The 23,588-nt window shown below is 35.8% G+C and overlaps 2 protein-coding genes across 7 annotated transcripts; one reads left to right on the plus strand and one right to left on the minus strand.

Moving 5' to 3' along the window:
- Window positions 1-796: 796 nt before the first annotated feature.
- Window positions 797-14,430, plus strand: LOC118042075 (uncharacterized). Of its 2 annotated transcripts, XM_035049629.2 has the most exons (39): window positions 798-1,103; window positions 1,467-1,543; window positions 1,652-1,751; window positions 1,868-1,975; window positions 2,059-2,175; window positions 2,499-2,649; window positions 3,084-3,331; window positions 3,491-3,670; window positions 3,799-3,875; window positions 3,951-4,068; window positions 4,503-4,586; window positions 5,135-5,230; window positions 5,404-5,505; window positions 5,766-5,834; window positions 5,956-6,051; window positions 6,133-6,240; window positions 6,764-6,877; window positions 7,085-7,168; window positions 7,340-7,468; window positions 8,076-8,274; window positions 8,380-8,523; window positions 8,667-8,710; window positions 8,953-9,036; window positions 9,124-9,192; window positions 9,293-9,369; window positions 9,444-9,513; window positions 9,628-9,777; window positions 10,207-10,272; window positions 10,431-10,575; window positions 10,734-10,798; window positions 10,882-10,947; window positions 11,238-11,331; window positions 11,780-11,816; window positions 11,962-12,019; window positions 12,129-12,239; window positions 12,626-12,693; window positions 13,565-13,631; window positions 13,717-13,785; window positions 14,134-14,430. In XM_035049629.2, the coding sequence occupies exons 1-39, from the start codon at window positions 1,047-1,049 to the stop codon at window positions 14,218-14,220; spliced, it is 3,885 nt and encodes a 1,294-aa protein (XP_034905520.1). In that variant the 5' UTR covers window positions 798-1,046; the 3' UTR covers window positions 14,221-14,430. The 2 variants fall into 2 exon arrangements, 1 of the variants encoding a protein (XP_034905520.1); XR_012169223.1 differs by lacking the exons at window positions 13,717-13,785; window positions 14,134-14,430 and adding an exon at window positions 12,359-12,414 and having other exon boundaries at window positions 797-1,103; window positions 13,565-13,634.
- LOC118042076 (protein NLP4) lies at window positions 14,315-21,689 on the minus strand. Of its 5 annotated transcripts, none has more exons than XR_004686411.2 (6): window positions 21,190-21,688; window positions 19,622-20,630; window positions 17,240-17,287; window positions 16,179-17,148; window positions 14,718-15,914; window positions 14,315-14,490 (listed from the first exon to the last, which is right to left on the minus strand). XR_004686411.2 is itself a non-coding variant. In XM_073407594.1 (6 exons), the coding sequence occupies exons 2-6, from the start codon at window positions 20,513-20,515 to the stop codon at window positions 15,713-15,715; spliced, it is 1,992 nt and encodes a 663-aa protein (XP_073263695.1). In that variant the 5' UTR covers window positions 20,516-20,630; window positions 21,190-21,689; the 3' UTR covers window positions 15,581-15,712. The 5 variants fall into 5 exon arrangements, 3 of the variants coding, with proteins under 3 accessions (XP_034905521.1, XP_034905522.1, XP_073263695.1); XR_004686410.2 differs by having other exon boundaries at window positions 14,315-14,523; XM_073407594.1 differs by lacking the exon at window positions 14,315-14,490 and having other exon boundaries at window positions 15,581-15,718; window positions 15,841-15,914; window positions 21,190-21,689.
- Between the last annotated feature and the right edge of the window lie 1,899 nt (window positions 21,690-23,588).

The following is a 23,588-nucleotide window of genomic DNA, read 5'->3' on the forward strand; positions in this document are numbered from 1 at the left end:
AATTAAAGTTAAAAGTTTTTTTCCTGTCAATTTCAATTTTGGCAGGGAACCCAAGTTACATATCAAGAGTTTAATGACGGCTTGGCAGTCTAATGCCGCCTCATTAATTTGATATTACGCGTGTCACCCTTTAGCATTTCGTTGCTGTACCATAATAATACAAAAATTGTAATTAATATTCGGGTGTAATTGTTTTCAAGAATCTTTGAAAAAATTTAATTTTTTTATTTTAAATTAATATTTTTTTAATTTTTTCAAATTATTTTAATATACTAATATTAAAAATATATTTTTTTAAAAAAATATTATTTTAATATATTTCTAAATAAAAAACATTTTGAAAACCAACTGTAACTACATTCTCAAATATCCATGTATTTATTATTTTCAAGAGTATGCAAATTTATTTAAATATATATTTATTTCATATATATATATATATATATTATTCTTTTTAAACCAGACATGTTTCATTTTTTACTATTTCCATTTCTTATGTTGTGTTCTTTGAATTTTAATAATTTACTTTTTTTTTTATTGTAGTGAGACATGACACTATTTTAAAATTTTATTTCTAATTAAAAAATCAAAAAATAAAAAACTATTCATCAATAAAAAATAATTAGCAAGACAGCATGGATAATTTAACTAGTTCTTAACAAAATTTAGTTGGCAGGCCATCACGGCCAATTTTTTTTTTTTTTTAAATGAGAAAAATGGATAAAGTAACCGAAAGGAAGCGGCTTTTACGTAAATAAAAACAAACCACATACTTCTCTAACCTCATTAATTTTCACCCTGAACAGAGTGACTGTGCCAAGCACCCAGTGAACAGAGAGCCTCTACTATGTTACACTCTCCCTCCGCAGACAACTATAAATTCCGAAACTTTTGACTCTTTTCTCACTCTCTCTCTCACACATTTTTCTCCTTTACAAACGTATCAATTCACGACTCTCGCTTCTCTCTCTCTCTCTCTCTCTCTCTCTCTCTCTCTACATGTACATATACTGCAATTAGCGGCAGGGGTCATCGCGCTGGTTGCAATGGAGCGCTCAAGCATGACGATGAAGCTTTTTCTGCTTTCGATTTTTCTATTACAGGTGAGGATTTTTTATTTTTATTTTTTCCCCCTCACATTCTCTTGATTTTTCCCCTTCTTCTTAAACGTTTCCGTTTGAAGAAGATTCTGTTTTTTTTTTTTTTTTTTTTTTTTTTTTTTTAATTTCAGAGTTCGATTTTTGTTTTATAAGGGTTTTATTTTTTTTCCTCCGCTTTTTTTGAGAAAATTGTAATTACTATAATTTGTTTGAATTTTTTTTTGCTTTTAATTTTCACATTACGTGTCCTCATAGTGTGTGTGAAGACTAAAATTTCTGCCGAGTCTCCAGTTTCTAAGAACTTAAGGAATGAATTGCACTTTTTGACGAGTTTTGGTACTGAATTTGAAATTTATGAATATGCAGGTGTTTTATGCAGTATCTATAGTCAGCGCGGAGAGGTCTGATGCACGGTCGCTTAAGACACGAAATGCAGTATCAGGGTGAGATTTTTTTCTTTCCTTTTTTTTTTTTTTTTTTCTTGTAATTAAAATAAAATAGCTTGGATTTTCTCGAATTGATCATCTATTTATTTTTGATATGATTTGCAGGGAGAGACATTCAGAGGAATATTGTGCAATGTATGATATTTGTGGTGCACGTGAAGATGGAAAAGTCGTGAACTGTCCTTTTGGCTCCCCATCTGTGAAGGTATCTGGGTTTTTTTTTTTTTTTTAAATTTCAAAAACTTGGATGCTGCATTTTGCTATAGTTCCTGAATATGCCAGTACGTGCTTCTTCTTCTTCTTTTTCTATTTATTTATCAGCCAGATGACTTGCTTTCACAAAAGATTCAAAGCTTATGCCCTACAATTACTGGCAATGTTTGTTGTTCAGAAGCTCAGTTTGAAACTTTACGGTCACAAGTCCAGCAAGTAAGAAGACTTTCCGGCAACAAGATTGAGTACATGTGCACATGTTTGAGAAGCTTTTTAACTGTTTTATTTATGTTTTGCAGGCAATTCCATTTCTGGTCGGTTGTCCTGCATGTTTGAGAAACTTTTTGAATTTGTTCTGTGAGCTTACCTGTTCCCCGCATCAGAGCATGTTTATTAACGTGACTTCTACGGATAAGGTTTGCAGTTCCTACTGTTTTGGTTGGATTTCTAAACAGATTTTAGTGTTCTCGTATAATCATGAGCAAGAAAAATTCCAATGTGTTGAATCTGTTTTGCGAATTAGCCAATAAATCAATGTCTTGCATCTTAGTTCTATTGCTTATCGCATCATAAAATGTTGTGAATTTTAAAAAGGAAATGCGAAATTGCTATAGCCTATTCTTTGAGTATTGTGTTTTTGAATGAACTGATGGTTTTTGGAATTCTTCTTGGAGCTTGACACATCATTCTTTTTGCTGAAGAGAGTAATTTTATTTAAGGTGTCTTCTTCTCTTTTCAGGTTAAAGGCAATTTGACCGTGAGTGGCATTGATTTTTATGTATATGATTCTTTTGGTGAAGGGCTGTATGAATCTTGCAAGGATGTAAAGTTTGGGACCATGAATAGTCGGGCTATAAATTTTATTGGTGCTGGTGCTAAAAATTTCACAGGTGATTTTTTACTTTAAAGCTGTAGCTTAAAATTCTTCTCCCTTATCTCTCTAGTCTCTTCTCTCTGTCTCTCTATCTCCCACACATGATGAAGGCATCGTCGTACGTACAAAGCGAACTCAATATTTCTACTGTACCCATGATCTTAAAGTGGATGGTGATTTTGGGTTTGAAGACTTTGCTGGAAGTTAGGCTTGAAGTGGAGAAGTGGGGGTCTATCTCAGAATGAATTTCTATCCGAGGAAGAATTTCTTTTGGATGAGTGTTTTCACCATACCATGCACAATTGACAGGCAGCTCTGAAATTCTGAAGGATTATCTGTTCCTTGGAAGTTTCAGAGTTCTACTCCTTGACTTATTGCTTCTGTTTTATGCATGATTTTCAATGTTTTTGTATGACTTATAGTGCTTATGCCATGAATTATTTTTGGCAGAGTGGTATGCATTTATTGGTAGACAAGCACCTCTTAATGTGCCGGGCTCACCATATGCTATGACATTCAAGCCTTCTGCTCCTGAGTCATCTGGAATGAAACCCATGAATGTTTCTACATATTCATGTGGTGATATTTCACTGGGTTGTTCTTGTGGTGATTGCCCTCAATCTCCTGTTTGTGCAAATACTGATCCTCCTCCACATCATGAGGGGGCTTCTTGTGCAGTGAGAATTGGATCTCTCAAGGTGAGGTATCATGCAGAAGATAACTTTTGAATTTAGCCTTTTCCACTGATTTACTTGTTTGGTTTGGATGCAGAGTAATGACATTCCTCGATTTTGTCACGTAAAGTATTTTTATGTTTTGCTAATTCAGTTTCACTGCTCACCGTTCTACTTCTGCAGGCCAAATGCGTCGACTTTATTCTAACAATCCTCTATGTTATATTGGTTTCCATCTTTTTGGGATGGGGCTTGTTTCGTCGAAAAAGAGAAAGGGACCAGAGTTCTAGAATGAATCCAGTGTCGAATATCAAGGACAGTGGTGGAGTTACTGGGAAGAAGGATGAGAACCTTCCCATGCAGGTGCCTCCGGTTTCCTACCTATTCTTATCTAGTGGTTTTGTAGTTTTTATTTTTGACCTTAATCTGATCAGTGAAAAGGTCTACTCAATTGGCCACTGTTGCTGAATTCTTTTAACTACTTTTATAAGATGCTTGAAGATTCTCCTCAAACCGGAAGCAGGGTTCAGCTTTCAATTGTTCAAGGATACATGTCGAAGTTCTACAGGTCGACCAAGTTTGCCATTAACGCTATCAGAGTAACTGAATTATTTTTGACCCTTTTGGTTTGTTTATATTTCAGGTGTTATGGAACATGGGTTGCTAGAAACCCGATCCTTGTGTTGAGCTTGTCGTTGGCTGTAATTCTTTTACTTTGTCTAGGTCTCATCCGTTTCAAGGTGGAGACACGGCCTGAGAAGGTATAATTGAACATACAAATCGCTTCTTTTATCTTCTCTGTTTAAATCCTAGAGAAAGGGGTGTTTTTCTTTTTTAACCATTCTACAGTTTTTACTACTGATATTTTGTCCCAACAAAGTCTTGATGCTAGAATTAACAAAATTGATGAATATTTCTGGAAAGAATTAGAGGACATCAACGAATCCATTGAAATGAATATGGGAAACTAATGTGCATTTGGAAGTGACAATTTGGGGGGCAATATTCTGCTTTGGGAGAGTGGACATTATTTCCTGGAGAAGTCATAAAAAAATATCTATTATGCATTTAGTTGCTTAGTTGACCATGCTTCAAATTCTGGGCAATTGGTCTAATAGAGTATTCATTATTATACTCTTATTAGTGCTACATATCTCCATATGTCATCAAACTGCTAATACGTGTACTATTTCAGCTATGGGTAGGGCCTGGGAGTAAAGTTGCGGAAGAGAAAAGGTTTTTTGACACCCACCTAGCCCCTTTTTACAGAATTGAGCAGGTCCTGCAGTATTCTACTCATGTTTATTATATTTTTTGCTCCCTGTCTTGTTTCCTTGTGCTCTTATTTTGGTCTTTACAATTATACTCTTTTAGATGCTGGTTCTAGAGATTGAAAACTAGTTTCCTGTTAGTTATCACCAGTAGAACAATTTTTCTCTCCTTTTCTTCTCTGTATCAAGCGAACCAACTTACATTAGCTATGCTTTTCCTTTTCATCACAAAAATTTGCCATGAAAGTGACTGCAAATAGATTGACAGCATCAATCATCACACCACTAAATGCTGTATTTATCATTATAATTTGCATGCATGTGTACTGTCATACCTGCATTATGTGATCGTTGCCCTTTTCTTTTTATTGTTTGAGCACAGAAAGACCACCATGCATTATTCTGACTGCTTTTTTGATACATGTTTTCTGATGATAAAAATTTACATGCACAGCGTTTTGTTTGCTTGATTTGGAATAGTTTTGAATCTTCATAGCTGCAGGATTTTTAGTCCTCTTCTAATTCTGGAAAGAACTAACGGTGACATGCTTTCCAGCTAATTCTAGCGACTGTTCCAGAAGCTGGGGCACAGAAAAGACCAAGTATTGTGACAGAAAACAACATCAAATTACTTTTTGAAATACAAAAGAAGGTATTCATTTTTCTGGTGCCACTTCCCAGACTTTTTTGGGAACAGATTGTTGCATGCATCACCATGTATCAATCGAGTTTTCATTTGCTGTTCTATTATATTATTTTTTCCATTTTCTTATTGGAAAAGGGTGATCTGAAATGTCATAGATTAATAGTATTCAGCTCTGACAGGTTGATGGAATCCATGCAAATTATTCTGGAACAATGGTATCTCTGACTGATATTTGCTTGAAGCCACTGGACAAAGATTGTGCTACTCAGAGTGTACTGCAGGTTTATTTTTTTGTTGCTTGACGATCTTTATTTTTGATATGCAACAAAATGCTTAAAACTATGTAAAAACGAATTTGTTCCACTCCAAGTTAGTGGCAACAATTTTAATAGGACTTTAGGAGTTCCTTATAAGGCTTTCCACTTTCAGTTGCATGAGTTTGCAACAATGGAAGATCAATCTAGAGGTATTTATTTTGATTTTGACCAGTCACTAACTCTCTCTCTCTCTCTCTCTCACCCCATCCCCCACTTCCCATCAGTATTTCCAAATGGATCCTCAAAATCTCGATAATTATGGAGGAGTTGAGCACGTGAACTATTGTCTCCAGGTATATCTTCTCAGTCTCAGGTTTTAATAATTCTCAAAATCATGTCTTCCTCTCCCACTCCCTATCTCAGCTCCAAGAATTCTCTCTGTCTGATTATTATGATGATACCATGTTATTTCAGCATTATTCCTCAGCAGACACATGTCGGAGTGCCTTCAAAGCTCCCCTTGATCCAAGCACAGCCTTGGGAGGTTTCTCTGGGAACAATTATTCGGAGGTATTTTTTCTTTCCTTATAAATAGCAAATACAATTGGATCATATGTCTATAATAATCCTCCAACCACTTCTCTGTGACAGGCATCTGCATTTATTGTAACTTATCCAGTAAACAATGTGATTGATAAAGAAGGGAATGAAACTGATAAGGCGGTTGCATGGGAGAAGGCTTTTATTCAGTTAGTGAAGGTTTGTTTTCTGTTTCAGTCCAGTGATTGTGTATATGGTGTCTGGAACAGACATGTATCTCCATTTTCAGATTACATGTTTACCGAAATGTTTTTCATGGCTGTTAAAATTTGTTGACATGAACAATATGAAGAGAAGGGAGAAATAAAAGAACACAGAAGCAGCTGCGCTGTTGGAGCAACAGACCATCCTCCTTAGTACCCAGATTCCATTTGTTAAAAGTAGAAATCCGAATCGTTTGCATTTAATTAAGCTAATGAATCAGGGCTAAGATGTAGGAAGCCACTATCAAACATAAAAAGAAAACAAAAGGACTGCAGATATCAAAATGAGTGAAAGATATTAGATCTGATCCAAACTGTTTGTGCCTTTTTCTTCAAATTGGATCTGCTGCAAGCAGCAAGTGCTATCCTGAATACTTGACTGCTTAATAACATATATCTGCATCATCATTTATGTTGTTAATCAATGGAGGTTTACTGCTTCATTTTATCTAAATCATTTCATGTTTTTCATGGGACAGAATGAATTATTGCCAATGGTGCAATCTAAGAATCTCACACTTTCTTTTTCTTCGGAAAGTTCCATTGAGGAGGAACTAAAAAGGGAAAGCACTGCTGATGTCATAACTATATTGGTGAGTTTTTTTCTTGTTGAAGGAAAAAAAAAGACATTTCCATTTTAAAGTTATGGAAAATGCACTGTTTAGGGCAATGATAAAGATCCAGGGTTTGGAGACAACAGAATGTCAATTCAAGCATGAGTGAGACACTTCGTGTACTGTTTCTGGAGTGTGTTGGATGTCACTTGTTTTGTTTAATTATTGACGCTTCTTCCATTTCAGATTAGCTATCTTGTGATGTTTGCCTACATATCTCTTACTCTGGGTGACACTCCTCATTTATCTTCGTTTTACATTTCATCTAAGGTATGTCCTCTTACTGGCTTGAACTTAGCCCTCTCCCTGGGTAGAACCTCTATTCCATTCCAAACTACTTATTGTATTCCATGAATGCTAGGTTTTCCGCATGAAATGCTCATATTTTCCTTTAACTTTCCCCTTTCCCTCATTCAGTTTTTGTGATTGGTTGACTTACAGGTATTGCTTGGTCTTTCTGGAGTTATGCTTGTCATGTTGTCTGTTCTTGGATCTGTTGGATTTTTTAGTGCCATTGGAGTGAAGTCTACACTAATCATCATGGAAGTCATTCCTTTTCTTGTATTAGCTGTAAGTTTCTTTCTTCTTATTTCAGACTTCATGTGGTATTTGTCATTTTGCCTACATTAATTGTTGAGGGCGAGTTTTTAATAGGTTGCTTCAATTTTGACTAGCTATTGTGCCCCTATACTACATATATCTTTTGTTGAAATGGTTCATGGATAAAAAAGAAAGGACTAGTTGCCATTCCACCTGCTCAACTCAGCAATTGACTTGGGCCAACTAGAGATGGATAAAAAAGAAAGTGACACAAATGCTTGCAAATGCAAAGGCATGGTTTGTAATAACATGAAACTATAAAGTCATCTATTCGATTGACTCTATTTGTGTCACTGTTGCATAAATTTATTTCTTGAGATTTAGCGTAACTCTTTAGAGAATTCTTCAAATGTTTCATGCATATAACCTTTCTTGCATGCTGACTGACCATTATACTAGTCTTGAGGCTCTTAGTAAATATTATATTTATTTATTTCAATTTTTTTTTTTTTAATTTGAATGTTAGTATTAGATCGAATATTCTTCCATTTAATCTAGGTTAATTTCCAAAGCTAATTTTGACTAGTTTTTTCATAAAGTGTTGCTATAGCTTATATAATTAACTCTGTCATATCAGGTTGGGGTGGATAACATGTGCATATTGGTGCATGCTGTCAAGAGGCAACCAATGGAGTTGCCGCTAGAGGGACGGATAAGCAATGCTCTTGTGGAAGTTGGACCATCCATCACACTTGCTAGTCTATCTGAGGTTTTAGCATTTGCAGTTGGAAGTTTCATTCCTATGCCGGCATGCCGTGTGTTCTCTATGTTCGCTGGTCAGATAATTTAATCCCTTTTGTTATACACAAGTTAATTTATTTTTTTATTTCAACTTTTCTTTTAAGACCATAACACCATTTTATGCCATGCCTCTTTTGCAGCACTTGCTGTTCTTTTGGACTTTCTTCTGCAAGTTACTGCCTTTGTAGCTTTCATAGTTTTTGATTTTTTGCGAGCTGAGGATAAGAGAATTGATTGCATTCCATGTCGGAAAGTTTCATCTTCATCTGCAGACTCTGATAAAGGTAGTGTTAGGAAGTTGTTTATAACTCATATTTGACTTGATGGATTACCTCATTTGCCACTTGGTTTTGTCAACTGCTTTATCTTGTTCCTTAATGTAAACTTGAGGTGGTCTCTTATTGAAAAATGCAATGTGAATGTTTAGGAATTGGTGGGAGAAGACCTGGATTGCTGGCTCGCTATATGAAGGTGCTGATTTGTATTAATGAATTTTTCATAGAAATTATATCTTTTCAAATGCTAATATGGTTATGCTATATGTTTGCAACTGCATCATATGCAACTGTGATTCTGATTTAGATTCATGGTACTCTGGTTAAGATTCGTGAGAGTTTTATGCCTGATGAGGTGCTTCTTTTCTTTATAGAAGAAACTGTGTGTTTCTGCTGAGCATTATTCACTAATCAAATTGACATTCTTGTCATTATTAGGAGATCCACGCACCCACACTCAGTCTTTGGGGAGTTAAGATAGTGGTCATTGCCATCTTTGCTGCTTTCACATTGTCCAGCATAGTGAGATGCTCGATATTACTCTTACATATTCATACTTCTGTAGGTGCCTGTTCTTACTCTAACTTGTCATTTATATGCATCATATAGGCATTATCCACTCGAGTTCAACCTGGTTTAGAACAAAAAATTGTTCTTCCGCGGGACTCGTATCTTCAGGTTCAATTTCTTGATACTGGTTTACAACTTGCTATGTATATATGGATATGGTGTTCTATTGGCCGGGAAGTTTATCATGCAAGCTTTTTTTTTCCTGCAGGGCTATTTTAATAATGTCTCAGAGTATCTCAGAATTGGTCCACCACTATATTTTGTAGTTAAGAACTACAACTATAGGTAATTCCAGTGCTTCTTTTTTGCATATTCCTTTCATTGCTTAGATCTTCAACTGATGCTATTGCACTCCACAGCTCAGAATCAAGTCAGACAAATCAGCTGTGCTCCATCAGCCAATGCAATTCAAACTCTCTATTAAATGAGGCAAATCTTTCTAATCTAATGAACATCACTCTGTTGTTTACTCCTTGTGGGCATTAATTATTGGAATGGTTGTTTTTCCTTTGACAAGAATCTTTTGTCGCCTTGCTTCTGCAGATTGCAAGAGCATCCTTAACACCAGAATCTAGCTATATAGCTATGCCAGCTGCTTCATGGCTTGATGATTTTCTTGTATGGATATCTCCAGAAGCTTTCGGCTGCTGTAGGAAGTTCACAAATGGGACTTATTGCCCCCCTGATGATCAGGTGGTTTTCTAATCTTTAACAAAAGCTGGCTTTTATTCTGGCATGGAATTTTGTGCACATTTGGCCCTACTATTATAGTCACAAGGCCGCTCCTGCCTATGCAGTTCATACGATCATTGTGTAATATTCTCCTTGTGCAATGGCTTAAAATTAAAGTGAAAGTCCATTAAATGGTAGATCAAATTAAAACAGTGGACTTAATTAAACTGGTAATGACACCCCAGAGTTCAATATGAGACCAATTGCAAGCTCCTGCTGGTGATTATAGCAATTGATTACCAGCTTGAGCATCCATGGTAATTATGGGGATATTGTGATGATAACCTACCTTCTCATTTTCTGCTCTTATTTCTATTGCTTCCCATTGGTGTCATTATTTATTCTCATTAATAATGCTGAAGCTGACTTCCTTTTTCCTGTTTTGCCCAGTCTCCTTGTTGTTCATCTGATACAGGTTCATGTGGTCTTGGTGGGGTCTGCAAAGATTGTACTACTGTAATCCTCATTCTTTTCTTCTTGAAATCTTATGAAACAATTTGCTGCCCATTTTCCTTTGAAATGTTTTGTTCTTGACTGTCATTTATATCAAGGCAGTAGCATCTATCATTTCTTATTTGTAGCTGGATCAATTACTAACATTTGGAATTTTTCAGTGCTTCCGTCACTCAGATTTGAATAGTGATCGTCCATCTACATCTCAGTTCAAGGAGAAACTCCCATGGTTCCTCAATGCTTTGCCCTCTGCTGACTGTGCCAAAGGTGGCCATGGTGCTTACACTAGCAGTATAGATCTACAAGGTTTGCTGAGTTGGACATTTGTTCTTTCAATCCAGTTTGATAAATCTTAGGGAAAGTCACGCTCACATATGCATGCTTTAAAATTGTTTGTCTGCATGCCATATGGTGGCTTGTGTTTTGAATGCGAATACTCCTCAACCCCTTTCTCTCCTTTTCAGGCTATGAGAATGGTGTTGTTCAAGCATCATCCTTCCGCACGTATCATACACCTCTTAACAAGCAGGTAGGTAGTATTTTCTAATGTTAAAATTTGCTCAATGTGATATGTTTCTTGTTTCTGTATGAAAACATTAACATCTATTTTAGACTGACTATGTCAATTCAATGAGGGCTGCTCGAGAGTTCAGTTCAAGGGCTTCTGATTCTTTGAAGGTAAAAAATCAGCGATAGTGATTACTGCATGATCAGACTGATTTTATCTTTTTAAAATAAATTATCATGGTCAGATTTTCTAGTCTTGTTGCTGCTTTAGTATGACACTAGCCCTGCTCATCAAAGGACTGATTCTTTATGAATTTATTTACGACCTCCTACCTTAACATTAAAGAAGAATAGTTTTACCTGTTCATCCCATGTTCACCGTTGTTTGCAGACAGCATGGCCCATAGTTGGCTGTACACTAGAAAGGCTGTCTCTTAAATGATGTTTGTTATCCTGTGCAGATGGAGATCTTCCCATACTCTGTATTTTATATGTTTTTTGAACAATACCTTGATATATGGAGGACTGCATTGATCAACCTCGCCATAGCAATTGGTCAGTAACCCTTAGAAATTCAGAACTTGAACTGACATCTTCTTATTCTCTGTGGAGTTCATGGATTACGTGCTTGGGTTTTTTCATCTCATTTTCTTGTGTTCTTGATGATAAAGCTGTCTTTTCTTTTCTTTTTTCATGAATTGCTTCTTTTTTCACTGAGAAGCTAAGCTTTTATTAACATGTTCTTCAATACTTGTAAATCAGCAAAAATTCGGGCCTTTAAAAACTGAAGAGATTGTTTTATCGATTTCTACTGCTTCTGTCTATATCATTAATCATTTAATGATATCTCACTGTGGTCTGAGTAAAAAATTTACCGGTGCAAATTTGCACTGTCAACCTTTATTGTTAATTGTTCTCCAAATGAACTTTTTGGTTTAACATAACTGGTCATTTTCCCTTCCATAAAACCATAACTGGTTGGTTTTATTTGGTGATGTACCAGGAGCGGTATTTGTTGTTTGCTTGGTCATCACTTGCAGGTAGGTGTTCTATTTGCCAATATTCACCTTTTCCTTCACCAAAAAATACTGGCTTCAGTGTTCGGTTCTTTCCAAATGTACTGAACTGCTATATTGGAGAATGACTTCATGATTACTTTGTTTCTTAACTTTCTTTAAAATGTAGTTTATGGAGTTCTGCTATCATTTTGCTGGTGTTGGCAATGATAGTCGTGGATCTCATGGTAACTCTGCTTCCTTTATCAATATCTATGTATTTTTCATTTTATTTGTAACAATTAACCTGTTCTGCCCATACTATAATCCCTCTGCTTACAAGATTAAACTCCACAGGGCGTGATGGCAATTCTGAACATTCAACTGAATGCAGTCTCTGTTGTCAACCTTGTCATGTCAGTGGGCATTGGTGTTGAGTTCTGTGTACATTTAACACATGCTTTCTCGGTTAGCATCACATCATTCTCCATTTTCTTTATATATCTTCTCTTCTTTCTTCTGATAAGTCACTGCCAATTCTGTTCCTCCAATGGAACTTCAAGTTCATTCTCTTCTATTCCATTCAGTTAAAAGATGAATAGATGGAATCTGCATTTGGTTATTTTGGCTTAGTAGTTAACATGTAAGTTAGATCCTATATTATAATGCATCTCAATATTTTTCTGGATTCAGATACCTTGATTTAGTTTACTAATAGTTGATTACTAATGCAACTAGAGAAATGGTTTTCCTTCTGAATCTGGGAACTTTAATCTTTCAGCTCTTAAGGTTATTATTGGTGCAATACTATACTTTTTCCTTTGGCTGCATGTTCTTACTCTTTTCTTAAACAGGTAAGTAGCGGCGACAGAGACCAAAGAGTCAGGGATGCTCTGGGTACAATGGGAGCTTCTGTTTTCAGGTTCCTTTTTTTTTTTCTTTTTCCTGTGGCTTATGTCATGAAGTAGATTGGTGAGACCTCTGGGCAACTCACTCTGTCGATACAAATTATAGGATATTTTGATTGACAACCCCTTTATATTAGACTTTGTTCATCTTAGCTATTAATTATAACATGCAAGCCACTTGTTTTCCAAAAAAATCACCTAAGAATCATCAAAAAGTAAAAAAAAGAAAAGAAAACAGGACTTGATTTTTGATCAATTTTATCATATTGTAAATTGTCAAAGAACCATCTCAACTCAATAGTTTAAGCTGTTAGGTGAGTTCTAAGGTATGATTTATTTTACTCTCTAATACATCCCTCAAGTGAAAGCCTTTTGGCTTTGAAACTTGCACATATCCACATTACTCTATGTTTAATTTTTATCAAATAAATAAGATGTTGAGATTTGAACTCATGATCGTTTGGTCATCAAGACTCTGTATTATGTTAAAGAACCATCTCAACTCAATATTTTAAGCTGTTAAGTGAGGTTCTAAGTCATATTATTCTATAACATAAATGATATTATGGTTAGAATATTGGCATGGTTGATTTTTTTTTAATCAATTTTTAATGATTTTTTTATTTTATAAGAAAACATGTGTAAGTCACATATTATTTAAAATAAGTTTGAACCCTTTTTCCATGAGATATACCATGAAAGAACTAAATTAAAAATAGAAAGGCAAGAAAGGGAAATATAAAAACACGTCTTTTGCACCCCGTCAGTGCAAACATCACTGCAGATGTGATTTTGAGCTCAAATCACGTACCTTTATTTCCATGTGGAATTCTGTATTAATTGCAATTATCTTGTTGAAAAATTGTCTATAATGTAATTTTGCAGCGGCATCACATTAACAAAACTAGTTGGCGTGATTGTTCTTTGCTTCTCAAGAACAGAAGTTTTTGTGGTTAGTGTTTCTCCACTCGAATACCCATCAAATGAGGCAATATTTTTTTTCAGTTTATTTACCATCTTCCTCTCGTGTTCTGCAGGTTTATTACTTCCAAATGTACCTTGCACTGGTCCTCCTTGGTTTCTTACATGGGTTGGTGTTCTTACCGGTAAGTTTATCGTGCCTTCCAAAATCTCTCCTTCCACTTAAAACGTTACCATTTAGCTTCTATTCTGGATCAATCATGAAATTGATGCTGATGGTAAATGTCAAGTGACAAGAAGAATGTAGCAAACACATCATCATATCTTGGATTTAGTGGTTTAGTAGCAATCTCCATATTTAGAGGGAAAACAAATCCATCAATCATTAAAATGCTGTCTCAACTCTTAGGAACCAAACTTCAGGGGAAGCTGAGGTTTTTTATTTTGCCTTCAATATAGATCAATTTGTAATTTTTCATCTCCTTTTCTCACCGAATCATATTGAAAACATTGTGCGGATCAACTGTTTGCAGGTTGTGTTGAGCATGTTTGGCCCACCTTCAAGGTGCAAACTTGTCGAGAAGCAAGAAGACCGGCCATCGGTTTCCTTGCGGCCTTGAGAAGCTGTATTGCTGTATCATAGTTCTTTTTGGCAGGCTAATCAATATTTTCTTTTTTCTTTTCTTCGAGATACTAAGTTAAGTATAGAATTAGTGAAGCAAAAATGCTCAAATGGCAATCCTGAAATATGTAAAGTACGGTGTGTTTTTCCAAAAGGAAGAAAATCATTCAGCTGCAAGGTTGTCAGATTTTGCCTGTTTTCTTTTCAAGCACGCTTCGGCTGTTGATTCCAATGGCTTGTACTTCATTTGGGCTAAAGCCTTCTTGGCCTTCGAATAAAAACCAGATTTCTGGGTTAAAAGCTGAAGAGGTAGAGAAATCCACAAGAAATATTTTTCATAATCAACCTTGGATTGCAACAAGACTCGGGTAGAATTCAAAAAAATATTTTCTTCTTCTTTGATTCAGATTGATCCAGTCTTGGGTCAACCATGTCCAAGCCAATCCGGATTTTAAAATAATCAAAGTCAGTCTAGGTTTTAAAATAAGAACATACCCCGGAGATGTAGTTCTGTTGAGGAAGAAGAATAGTACATTTCTGACGAGGAACAGGGGATATCTGATATACTGAAGAGAATATCTGAAAACATACGCAAGTTCGTCAACTTCTCTTACAAAGGCTCCCAACCAGGTCATGCATGAAACTCCAACCCTAGCAAAAACACAGGCTTCCTCTAATTTCATTGCATAGCTTTTCTTCTATACAGATCATGACGGAGAGCTTCGTATTCCTGTTTGTGGAGTCGTTCTGATCTACCATGCTCAAATCTCATGTCCATCAGAAAGAATTCAACATCGAATGGCAATGCCATGGACTACATGGAGGATTGAAAAGATCAGGACAACCCACTGCTGTGCGCGGACCTCCCTAAAGGACGAGGAGAAACTTCGAGCAAGAGTTTAATTGTCTGGTTATCAGATGAACCGCATATAGCAATACACTCCTCCAAATCATCATCACATGTCAATAAGACCCACTCAGAATCATCATCCAAGTACTTCAGATCAAATCTATGTATGTCATCTATGTTAAACCGTCTGACGATCTCTTGCAATAGATCTTTGAATCCCCATTTGTTTGACATGCGGAGCCGAATTATCTCATTTCCATACGTGACTTTCAATCTGTGAGCATCCGTTTCTTGAGATAACCGGCTGCTATCTTTAGATAAGGGCGGAACGCTCCCCAGTTCCGCAAGAGTTTTATGACTCTGGGATCTTGGCATTATCTCCTGTTCTCCTGGACTTGATGCATGGAGCTCCACATTGCTTCGGACCATCTTCAAAACACTATTGCCTGAGTTTTCTCCAGACACAGGATCTTCACTAGCAGCAATTGCCCCACTGGAACAGCTATGGCTTGAACTGGAACTCAGACTACATGAGGGTGAAGGTGATTTTGGTGCAGCAACTTGGGAGCTGAAAGTACCTCCTCCAGGCTGCATGCCTAATGGTTTCGGATGACTGCTTGGCTTTAAAGTTGATAGTGGACTATTTCTGGGCAAAGTTGGCGAGGCAAGCTCAGGGAAATTTTCATAAAAGGAATCAATCTGAACAGTGCCAGAGGCACCTTCAACTGAGTCGATAACACGTTGGAGTTTCTTTAAGGAGTGACCAACCTTCTTGATTTTTCGAGAAGGCCAGCGGTTAATTCCATGTTGCCTGCATATTCTTTTCAACGTAGTGGGGCAAACTGAAATTTGTGGAAAAAGCAGGTAAGATGTCAAAACAAAGACAAATTCAACTCTGCAAAGCTAGAGGGTAATAAGAAATGTGTCATCAGTACTGTATGGGGGAGGGAATTTGTTCCAGAGTATTGTCATACATGCAACAACGCAAATGAAGGGTGGACAAATGCAAATTACTTGGTGGCACACCAGTCACACAAAATGTGAAAACTAAGAGACATTTACTGTAAATAAGAAAATAAAATATTCTATAATGGAATAAAGCTTACCACCAATACTCTTCGCAGCATCCTTTAAGCTGCCAGCAAAATATTGCCGAAGAACTTGCAAGGTGATTGTTTTTTCTGCTTTGGCACGTCTTTTTTCTCCTGTTTTAGATGTGCCAGCACTTGAAAAGCTACCTTCAGCCGAAGTAGAATCTCTGCCACATTTAATACTCTCTCTAAGGCTATAATCTTCTCGATTTTCCCTGTTCTCATTGGATTTTTCACACAACATTACCTTTTGTTTGTCCTTTTGAGATAAAGAGTTGTTACTTCCACTTGGTTGGACCTCTGAGAGACAGGCAGTCCGGGGTGAATTATCTCTACTATGCCTTTCTGAACAAGACTCTTTAACTGTTGATGTATCTTCTCCACTAGATCTACCATCCGAAGGTACTGACACTTCACTGAATGGCAAATCAGTTTCCTCCAATAGTTCTTTGTCTGTTACTACCCGTAAGGTCTGGCTAACATGCTGTATAATGGCAGACAGTGAATTAAGCATCTTCTTCTGCTCTTGAGGATCCCTGCAATTGACAGGCAAGAAGAACTCCAGGACAAAGTCTGTTGTACCAGTGTAAATGCTTCGCAAGCGAATTGCAACAGCAGCACACAGTCCAAACATCCTTGCATGGTGAGAAAGAGGATACTCAGTCTTGCCATAAGAAGTTACGTCACCTGAGAAGCAGGGTTGGTTAGTCATAAAGGCTTGCCCAGCAACTCCTTGACCCTTTAGCAAGTGATGCTCTGAGCACGCCTCTTGAAAACCCTGGATAGCAGAATCAGCTACAAAGCAAGCATCATCCACAGTAGAAACACAACGATAGTAATTCTCGTTGGAATGCCGGCAACCTCCCTTGCCTTGTTGGGTACATGGGACCCAAGTTTGAGCTAAGGGCAATCTGTGTGTCTCACAGGCAGCTCTCAGAAGCTTTTGAATCTCAGGTAATGCAGCTTGGTAGGACATATTACATGCCTGGTGAAAGGAAAAAATCCCACTATGACCTCAAAAATACATAGAGAACTTAAAGAGTAACAATTTTCTTCTGCTATCTTTCTTGTTTTACCTGTAAGTTCTGTATGCTTGGAACTTCAGAACTCCTAAGATCAACAGTCTGCAAGTTAAAAAAGCTTATTATAAACACAAGTTTGAGTGCACTGCTAACATACTTCAGAATTTGGACATTGCACATAGTTTGAACACAAGGTTCTATCTGAAGTGAACATGTGAGCAATTGTTGTTTACGAATTGAAAACAAGAAGCCATAGCTGAACAAAAATAAGTAACCTCAAAAATGAAATCACTTGACAACAAAGCACTGCCAAGTAAAATATACAGAAAAATAGAAATATGATTATTGATCTTGCTAAGTTACTAAAATCAAGCTCCCACTTCAAGGTTTAAAGGCCAAAACTATAGGCAATCGATGCTCCAAAAAGGACTCTTATTTGGGACCTAGTACCTAAATCTTGGCTCGTAAGACTTTCTGGCCCTGTGATTAGAATTTGAAAGGGTTCCAATCAACACCTAGGATGGGAGGCTTAGGTGAGGGAGCGGGATACTCTCCTTGTTTAGCCTAGTAACTGTGTCAAAAAACAAAAGGTAAAAAAAATGTAAGCATCCTGAAGGGCACCACCTTCACATTTTCTGGCAGAGCAAAATAAAGAGTCAAAAGGAAGCTGTATGTCACACCCCTCTCCTAATTACTATGACAATGCATCTTAGTTAAGTGTCTTTGATTATATTCACTTTAGAATCTTAGTTTAGTTAGCAAAGTAAACCAAGCTTTTTAGTTACTTTTTATTGCTATCTTGTCAATCAATTTACCAATCAAACATGCATTTATAAGTTTACACAACCCACTGTCCATCACACAAACTTACATGACATCTTTTTATCTCGTCTAGTTCATTAACATATATTCTATATCTTTGTACATAGATGTTCTATTTAGCAATTACACATTAAAAGTGTCGATACATGATATGTTCAATATGAATTTATATGTGTAATGCCTCATACACAAAAACTAACCTATGAAAGATACAATAGCACTAAGAAAATACACTTCAAGCTAGGATTCCAATGACACTTCGGTTGGTAACCTATCACCCAAGCCCTCTTTTATTCTCTCTTTGATTCTCTGAAAATTGTTTATCAATTATTGATGAGATAACCCAGTGAATTATTAAAGAAATAAGCATGGAAAACTTCACGAGTTTTCAACATTTAGGCCCAACATCATATTGACATAATATTTGCACAAGTTAACATGCATGACAATTCCATGTCCATATCTCATATATACTACCTCAATGGCAGCATATGTAGGTAGCATGTAGGTGGCCACTTTCATGTAAAGCAAATTTTCCTCTTTTCACATGTCATGTGCTATTACATCAACACAATATTTGGGCTAAAAACACATCCTTTACTTTAATAGAACACATCATAGTTCAATCTTTCACGATCATACTCATATTTAGAAACTATCATATGAAGTTTCCATTCAAACTTAGGTCATATATGTGTGTGTGTGTGTTCTGAAAATTCAGCAAGCATTTAAAGAAATTCTCCATACATAAAAATACCTAAATCAATAGGATTTATACATGTTAATTTAATCACTCACCTTAAACTTTAGCCCCTTTTCCTTTACTTTCTCTCTTTCTTTCCTTTTCTCTTCTTTCTTTTCTAACCTCACAATATATCTTTGGTTTGCTTTCTAACAATTCTATTGAATTTGGGCTCTAATACTTCACAATTTGTTTTTGAAATATATGGTTTAGTAGTGTTAGTTTGTAGAATGGTGTTTAGCTCTCTCTTAGGTTCAAGAAATGGAAGAAAAAGATGGAAAAGATGAAGTTGATACTGAAAACTTTGAAGGAGAGCACATCTCTACCTTCCTTTTGACATCTCACAAGCATGGCATGCAAAAACCTGTCCTACTTCACTCATATGACTGCAAAATTGTCATACTTCACCAACTTGGTCATTGTCCAACTTCACCATCTTAATCATGCAAAATCTATACTACTTCATCTACTTAAGTTGGTAATTGCATTTTGAACCTTCTTTTCTTTAGTTCTCTGGCTTTTGGCTCCTAATTTTCTCTAATCTTACTTTATTCTAAAGTAATCATCAATGATAGTAAATGCAGATTTAGGGGTGTTACACTGTATCTTTTGAGTATATCTTTTCCACTGAGCTTCAGATATGTGCAAGTATGTGCATATATGCAGGCCATATGGATGCCAGATTCTAGTGATTGGACATTAAGATTTTAGATAGCTTGTGAATCAAAATGTGAGGGCTTTCATCAATCAATTTAATATTCGTCCTGGTGTTAGTTTATTAACACTCCTCAATGACGTGCTTTTCAATGCTGAAATACCTGAACTTTTAAACTGAGATGCAGATAGAATCGTTCTGAAAATGGATAACAAACCTCAAGAGCCTTGCAAACACTTTCAATCTCGGGACGGTACTTGATCTTTTGTGAAGTGGTCACCACCTCAATAACACCCAAGCAAGTCCGGCTACCTTGTTCAAAAACAGGAAGGGCAAGAGTTCCACGTACATCATACAGCTGAGCGTGATTCACTCGTGGGTATTCATCACTTCTAAAGAATCGAACATCAGGAGTCCACTCAGGAACTTTACCCAAGAATACCCGACCAGGCATGCCAAATGTGTCCTTGGAATCCTCCTCAGCAGAAAATTGATATTTAACGGATATGTCTCTGTAACTCGCCAGTTTCTCACTGCTGGGATCAAGTGAAAAAGGTTGATCATGGGTTGTAAGAACACGTCTACCTCCTCTATTAACAGGGACCCATATTTGTATAAGGACATCTTTATTTTTCGTTAAGTCTTTAATGCACTCCAATGCCTTAATTAATCTCCTCTTCACAGAAGTTTCAACACTTGGATTCGGAGTGGGTCCTATCCACCATCTTTTTCCAAGTTCAGAGCCATCAGTTGCATTGTCATCCCATCCAGCTACAGAAACCGCAGTCTCACCAGCAGGACTTCTGGCTTGGATATCACTCAGAGTAGAATTCCCTGGCAACATTGATATCTGATTATCTTCTTGATTGCCCATTTGGGATGGACTAGAGGCTGAATCACCATGGTTAATCTCGGGAGTGGGCCACATGTATGAAGAATCAAAAAAGGCAGCAGAATTGGACAGACTAGGATTAAGAAACTCAGATCCATCTGTTGTTTCTAACCAGCATCCTTCTAACAACAATTCATCCATGTAGTCGAAATCCATAACTGAGAATGAATCAACCGTTGAGCCCAGCATCGTACCCGGTGATAAACCACCATCTTCCATAACGATCTTTTCTCAAAAGCAAAACCAGAAGTACTGAAAAAGCTCAGCTTTTTGCATCAGATGACAGGGATCTCTAGGAACAATTCAAGCCTTGAAGCCTTCGAAAGCCAACAACCTGTCCGAATTACTGAAACGCAATCAGCATAATAGAACACAGCAACCAACATAAAAACAACAAGTTCACTGGATGCAGGAAATCTCTATCCTATTTTACTTTGTCTGGAGAATGGAAAGGAAGGTTTCTACAAAAGCACCAGAGGTTTCTCATTTCATTTTTGCAATCTAAAGTTGACCAAAGAAGCAAAAATAAAAAAAGATCATGCATCAATACTTGCAAGCAACTAACACCAAGGTCAACCGAAGAAAAAAAACCCAATTCGAAAACCACCATATCCATCGAAGTAGCATTATATTCTTGATTTAAATTCCAAAAAGACAAAAAAATACAATAAAAATACAAACCCACTTTCCACAGATTCCTACTATATGATAGATAGAATAACAGCTTTCTCACTTTTGATTCAAGGTCCTCAATTTACCCACAAGAGATTAAAGAAACAGTGATAGTAATTCACAATCTCAAACTAATTCAGTAATCACCTCCAAAACAAGAACAGAAATGGGGAAAAAAGAAGAAGAAGAAGAAGGAAACAAAGGATTTATAGCTCACTCACTATCAAAGATTCTTGAAGATATCCTCAAAGGGTACTTTCCTTTTCTACTATACTCTATTTTATATCTGTGTAGCAAGAAACATTCACAAAAGCTTGACCCTCATGAAAACCTCCTCCACAAGAAAATTACACAGCCCATCGCTCTCTCTCACACACGGTAAGAATCTGTGACAGTTTAGCCTCTTATGATTCCTTATTATTGTGCTTGAAGATTCTGCCGCTCTTCATGAGTGACCCCACACCACTAAACTCATCATATTGGGGCCTTGAAACTCTCGCTGTTAGAGCAAGAAGTCAACTGTTTAATGTCCATATCATGATATCATCGAACTACAGTAGACAAAGAGAGCCAGAATCAAGAACCGATCTATAGCTCATCTTCACCTTGATGCTGTAGTATTTTTTAAGTAAAAAACAAATTAAAAAATTAGTATAACTGGAATCTGATATCTTCAAAGTTGCTAAAATGGGTATTCCACTTTTGCTAGAATTATTACTCAAATGTTTATTAATGGAGACAGATAATGTCTGTTTTAAAAATATTTTTAAAAGAATTTGAATTTTTTTAAAAAAATATTTTTTTTACTTTTTAATAATTTTAATATACTGATATTAAAAATAATTTTTAAAAATTAAAAAATATTAATTAATTTATCCTGGAGTGGTGGGGGCATGGGGTTGTTTGACCCTTTGTCTTTTTGTTTAACGTTAACTGTCAACGTTTTTCAGCTAAGTGAATGTAATGATAATTGATTTGAATCATTCAAGATACGTGGCTTGAACGCTTCCTGTGTTCGCTGAAAAGTTATTAATAAATCCGGGTTCATATTCCAGTCCGAGTTAGGTAAGCGTTACATCGGTTATTTTAAGTCAATTAAAGTTATTTTATTTTAAAATAAAGTTTATTCACAAAAATCAAAGTGAAATTGGAATCTATGTATGTGTGATTGAGATTTTACCCATTCAACTTTAATTTTATTTTTTTAAAACATGATGATCAGTTCAGAAATCAAATTAGATTTTAGATTAATCTATTAGGTAAATCAAATTTAATAACTTGTTGTATAATTAAAATCAAATTGAGTTTTAATATAATTTTAATTAAAATTATGAGTTTATCACATTTAATTTTCTTCAAATCAGACTAGAATTAGATCTGAGATCAAACTAAATTTTACATCAACCCAACAAATAAGAAAAGGTTTAAGATTACCATTTGGTATGGTTTATGGTAAATGAGCATGTTCTTCGTTCTAGAAAGATCCTTGTATGGGCTAATCACTGGTAAGAAACGCTAATTTTTTTTTTTTTAATGTTTATTTACAAATCAGAGTTTCATTTCCCTCGCCCATGTTCATAGTCAACGTAACAAACACGATTGGAAAGGGATTTTTTTTTTTTTTAAAAGCAGAACTATATATATTTTTTTATTACCTGGAGATAACCCTCTTCTGTTACAGATTAATCAAATAAATTATAATCACTGAAACTCAAATTTATTTTACCAAAAGACATATAATGATTAAATTATGTTGTTTTATTATGTTGGTTTATTTTAAAGTCAGACTTGGATTTAAAACATTATATTATCATTCATAAGAACAAATAATAAAAAATGTTGTGTATTATATTTTTTAAAAATATTTTCTATTGAAATTATATTAAAATTATATTTTTTTATACCAGCACATCACAAGCATTAAAAATATTTAATATTTTTTCAGGTTAAAAATAATTTGACACTTATGTTTGGTATTAATAAACAATACTTTTTAAAAAAATAATTAAAATATATTGAAAAAAGATTTTAATTGTTTTTAGTTATTAATATCATAAAAATATATAAAAAAAAACATGTTTTATATTTTTCTTGAAAAAAACAATTTGAAAAGTAGTTACACCTTTAAAAGCAAAAGCAGGTTGTAATTAAAAAGGGATGAGAATTCAGAATTGCATAGCCGCCTCGGCTTTTGAGCTCAGGCCAGGGGAGTGGAGCGTGTACCGAGACAATCGAGAATGTACTCGTCGGCGAGAAAGATTTACGCTCGTGACCTAGCAGCTCAAATCCATTGAATGTGTGCAGGTGCGGGAAAGAAAAGAAGAAGCAAGTTGTTTGAAACAAAATCTACACTCAACTTCAAGTAAAAAACGATCAAGAGTACGAAAACATCAAGAAAAAATGGGAACTGCAAGCCACACAGCAGATTAGAATTTTAAATAAAGCCTTTCTTTCTATGTTGTGTTAGTGGGTCTATCCATGGGTTTTATTGCTTTGTCATCATAAGAGATGGTAGAGCCGACTAGAGAAATTGATCAATTCTTATGGGTTTTATTGCTTAGTTAAAGATAAATGTAAACACTTGCAGGAGTTGAGACATGAAGGCAACATAAAGAAGATG

Source organism: Populus alba, chromosome 2, assembly GCF_005239225.2.
Source record: "Populus alba chromosome 2, ASM523922v2, whole genome shotgun sequence".
In the NCBI taxonomy this organism is placed as follows: Eukaryota; Viridiplantae; Streptophyta; class Magnoliopsida; order Malpighiales; family Salicaceae; genus Populus; species Populus alba.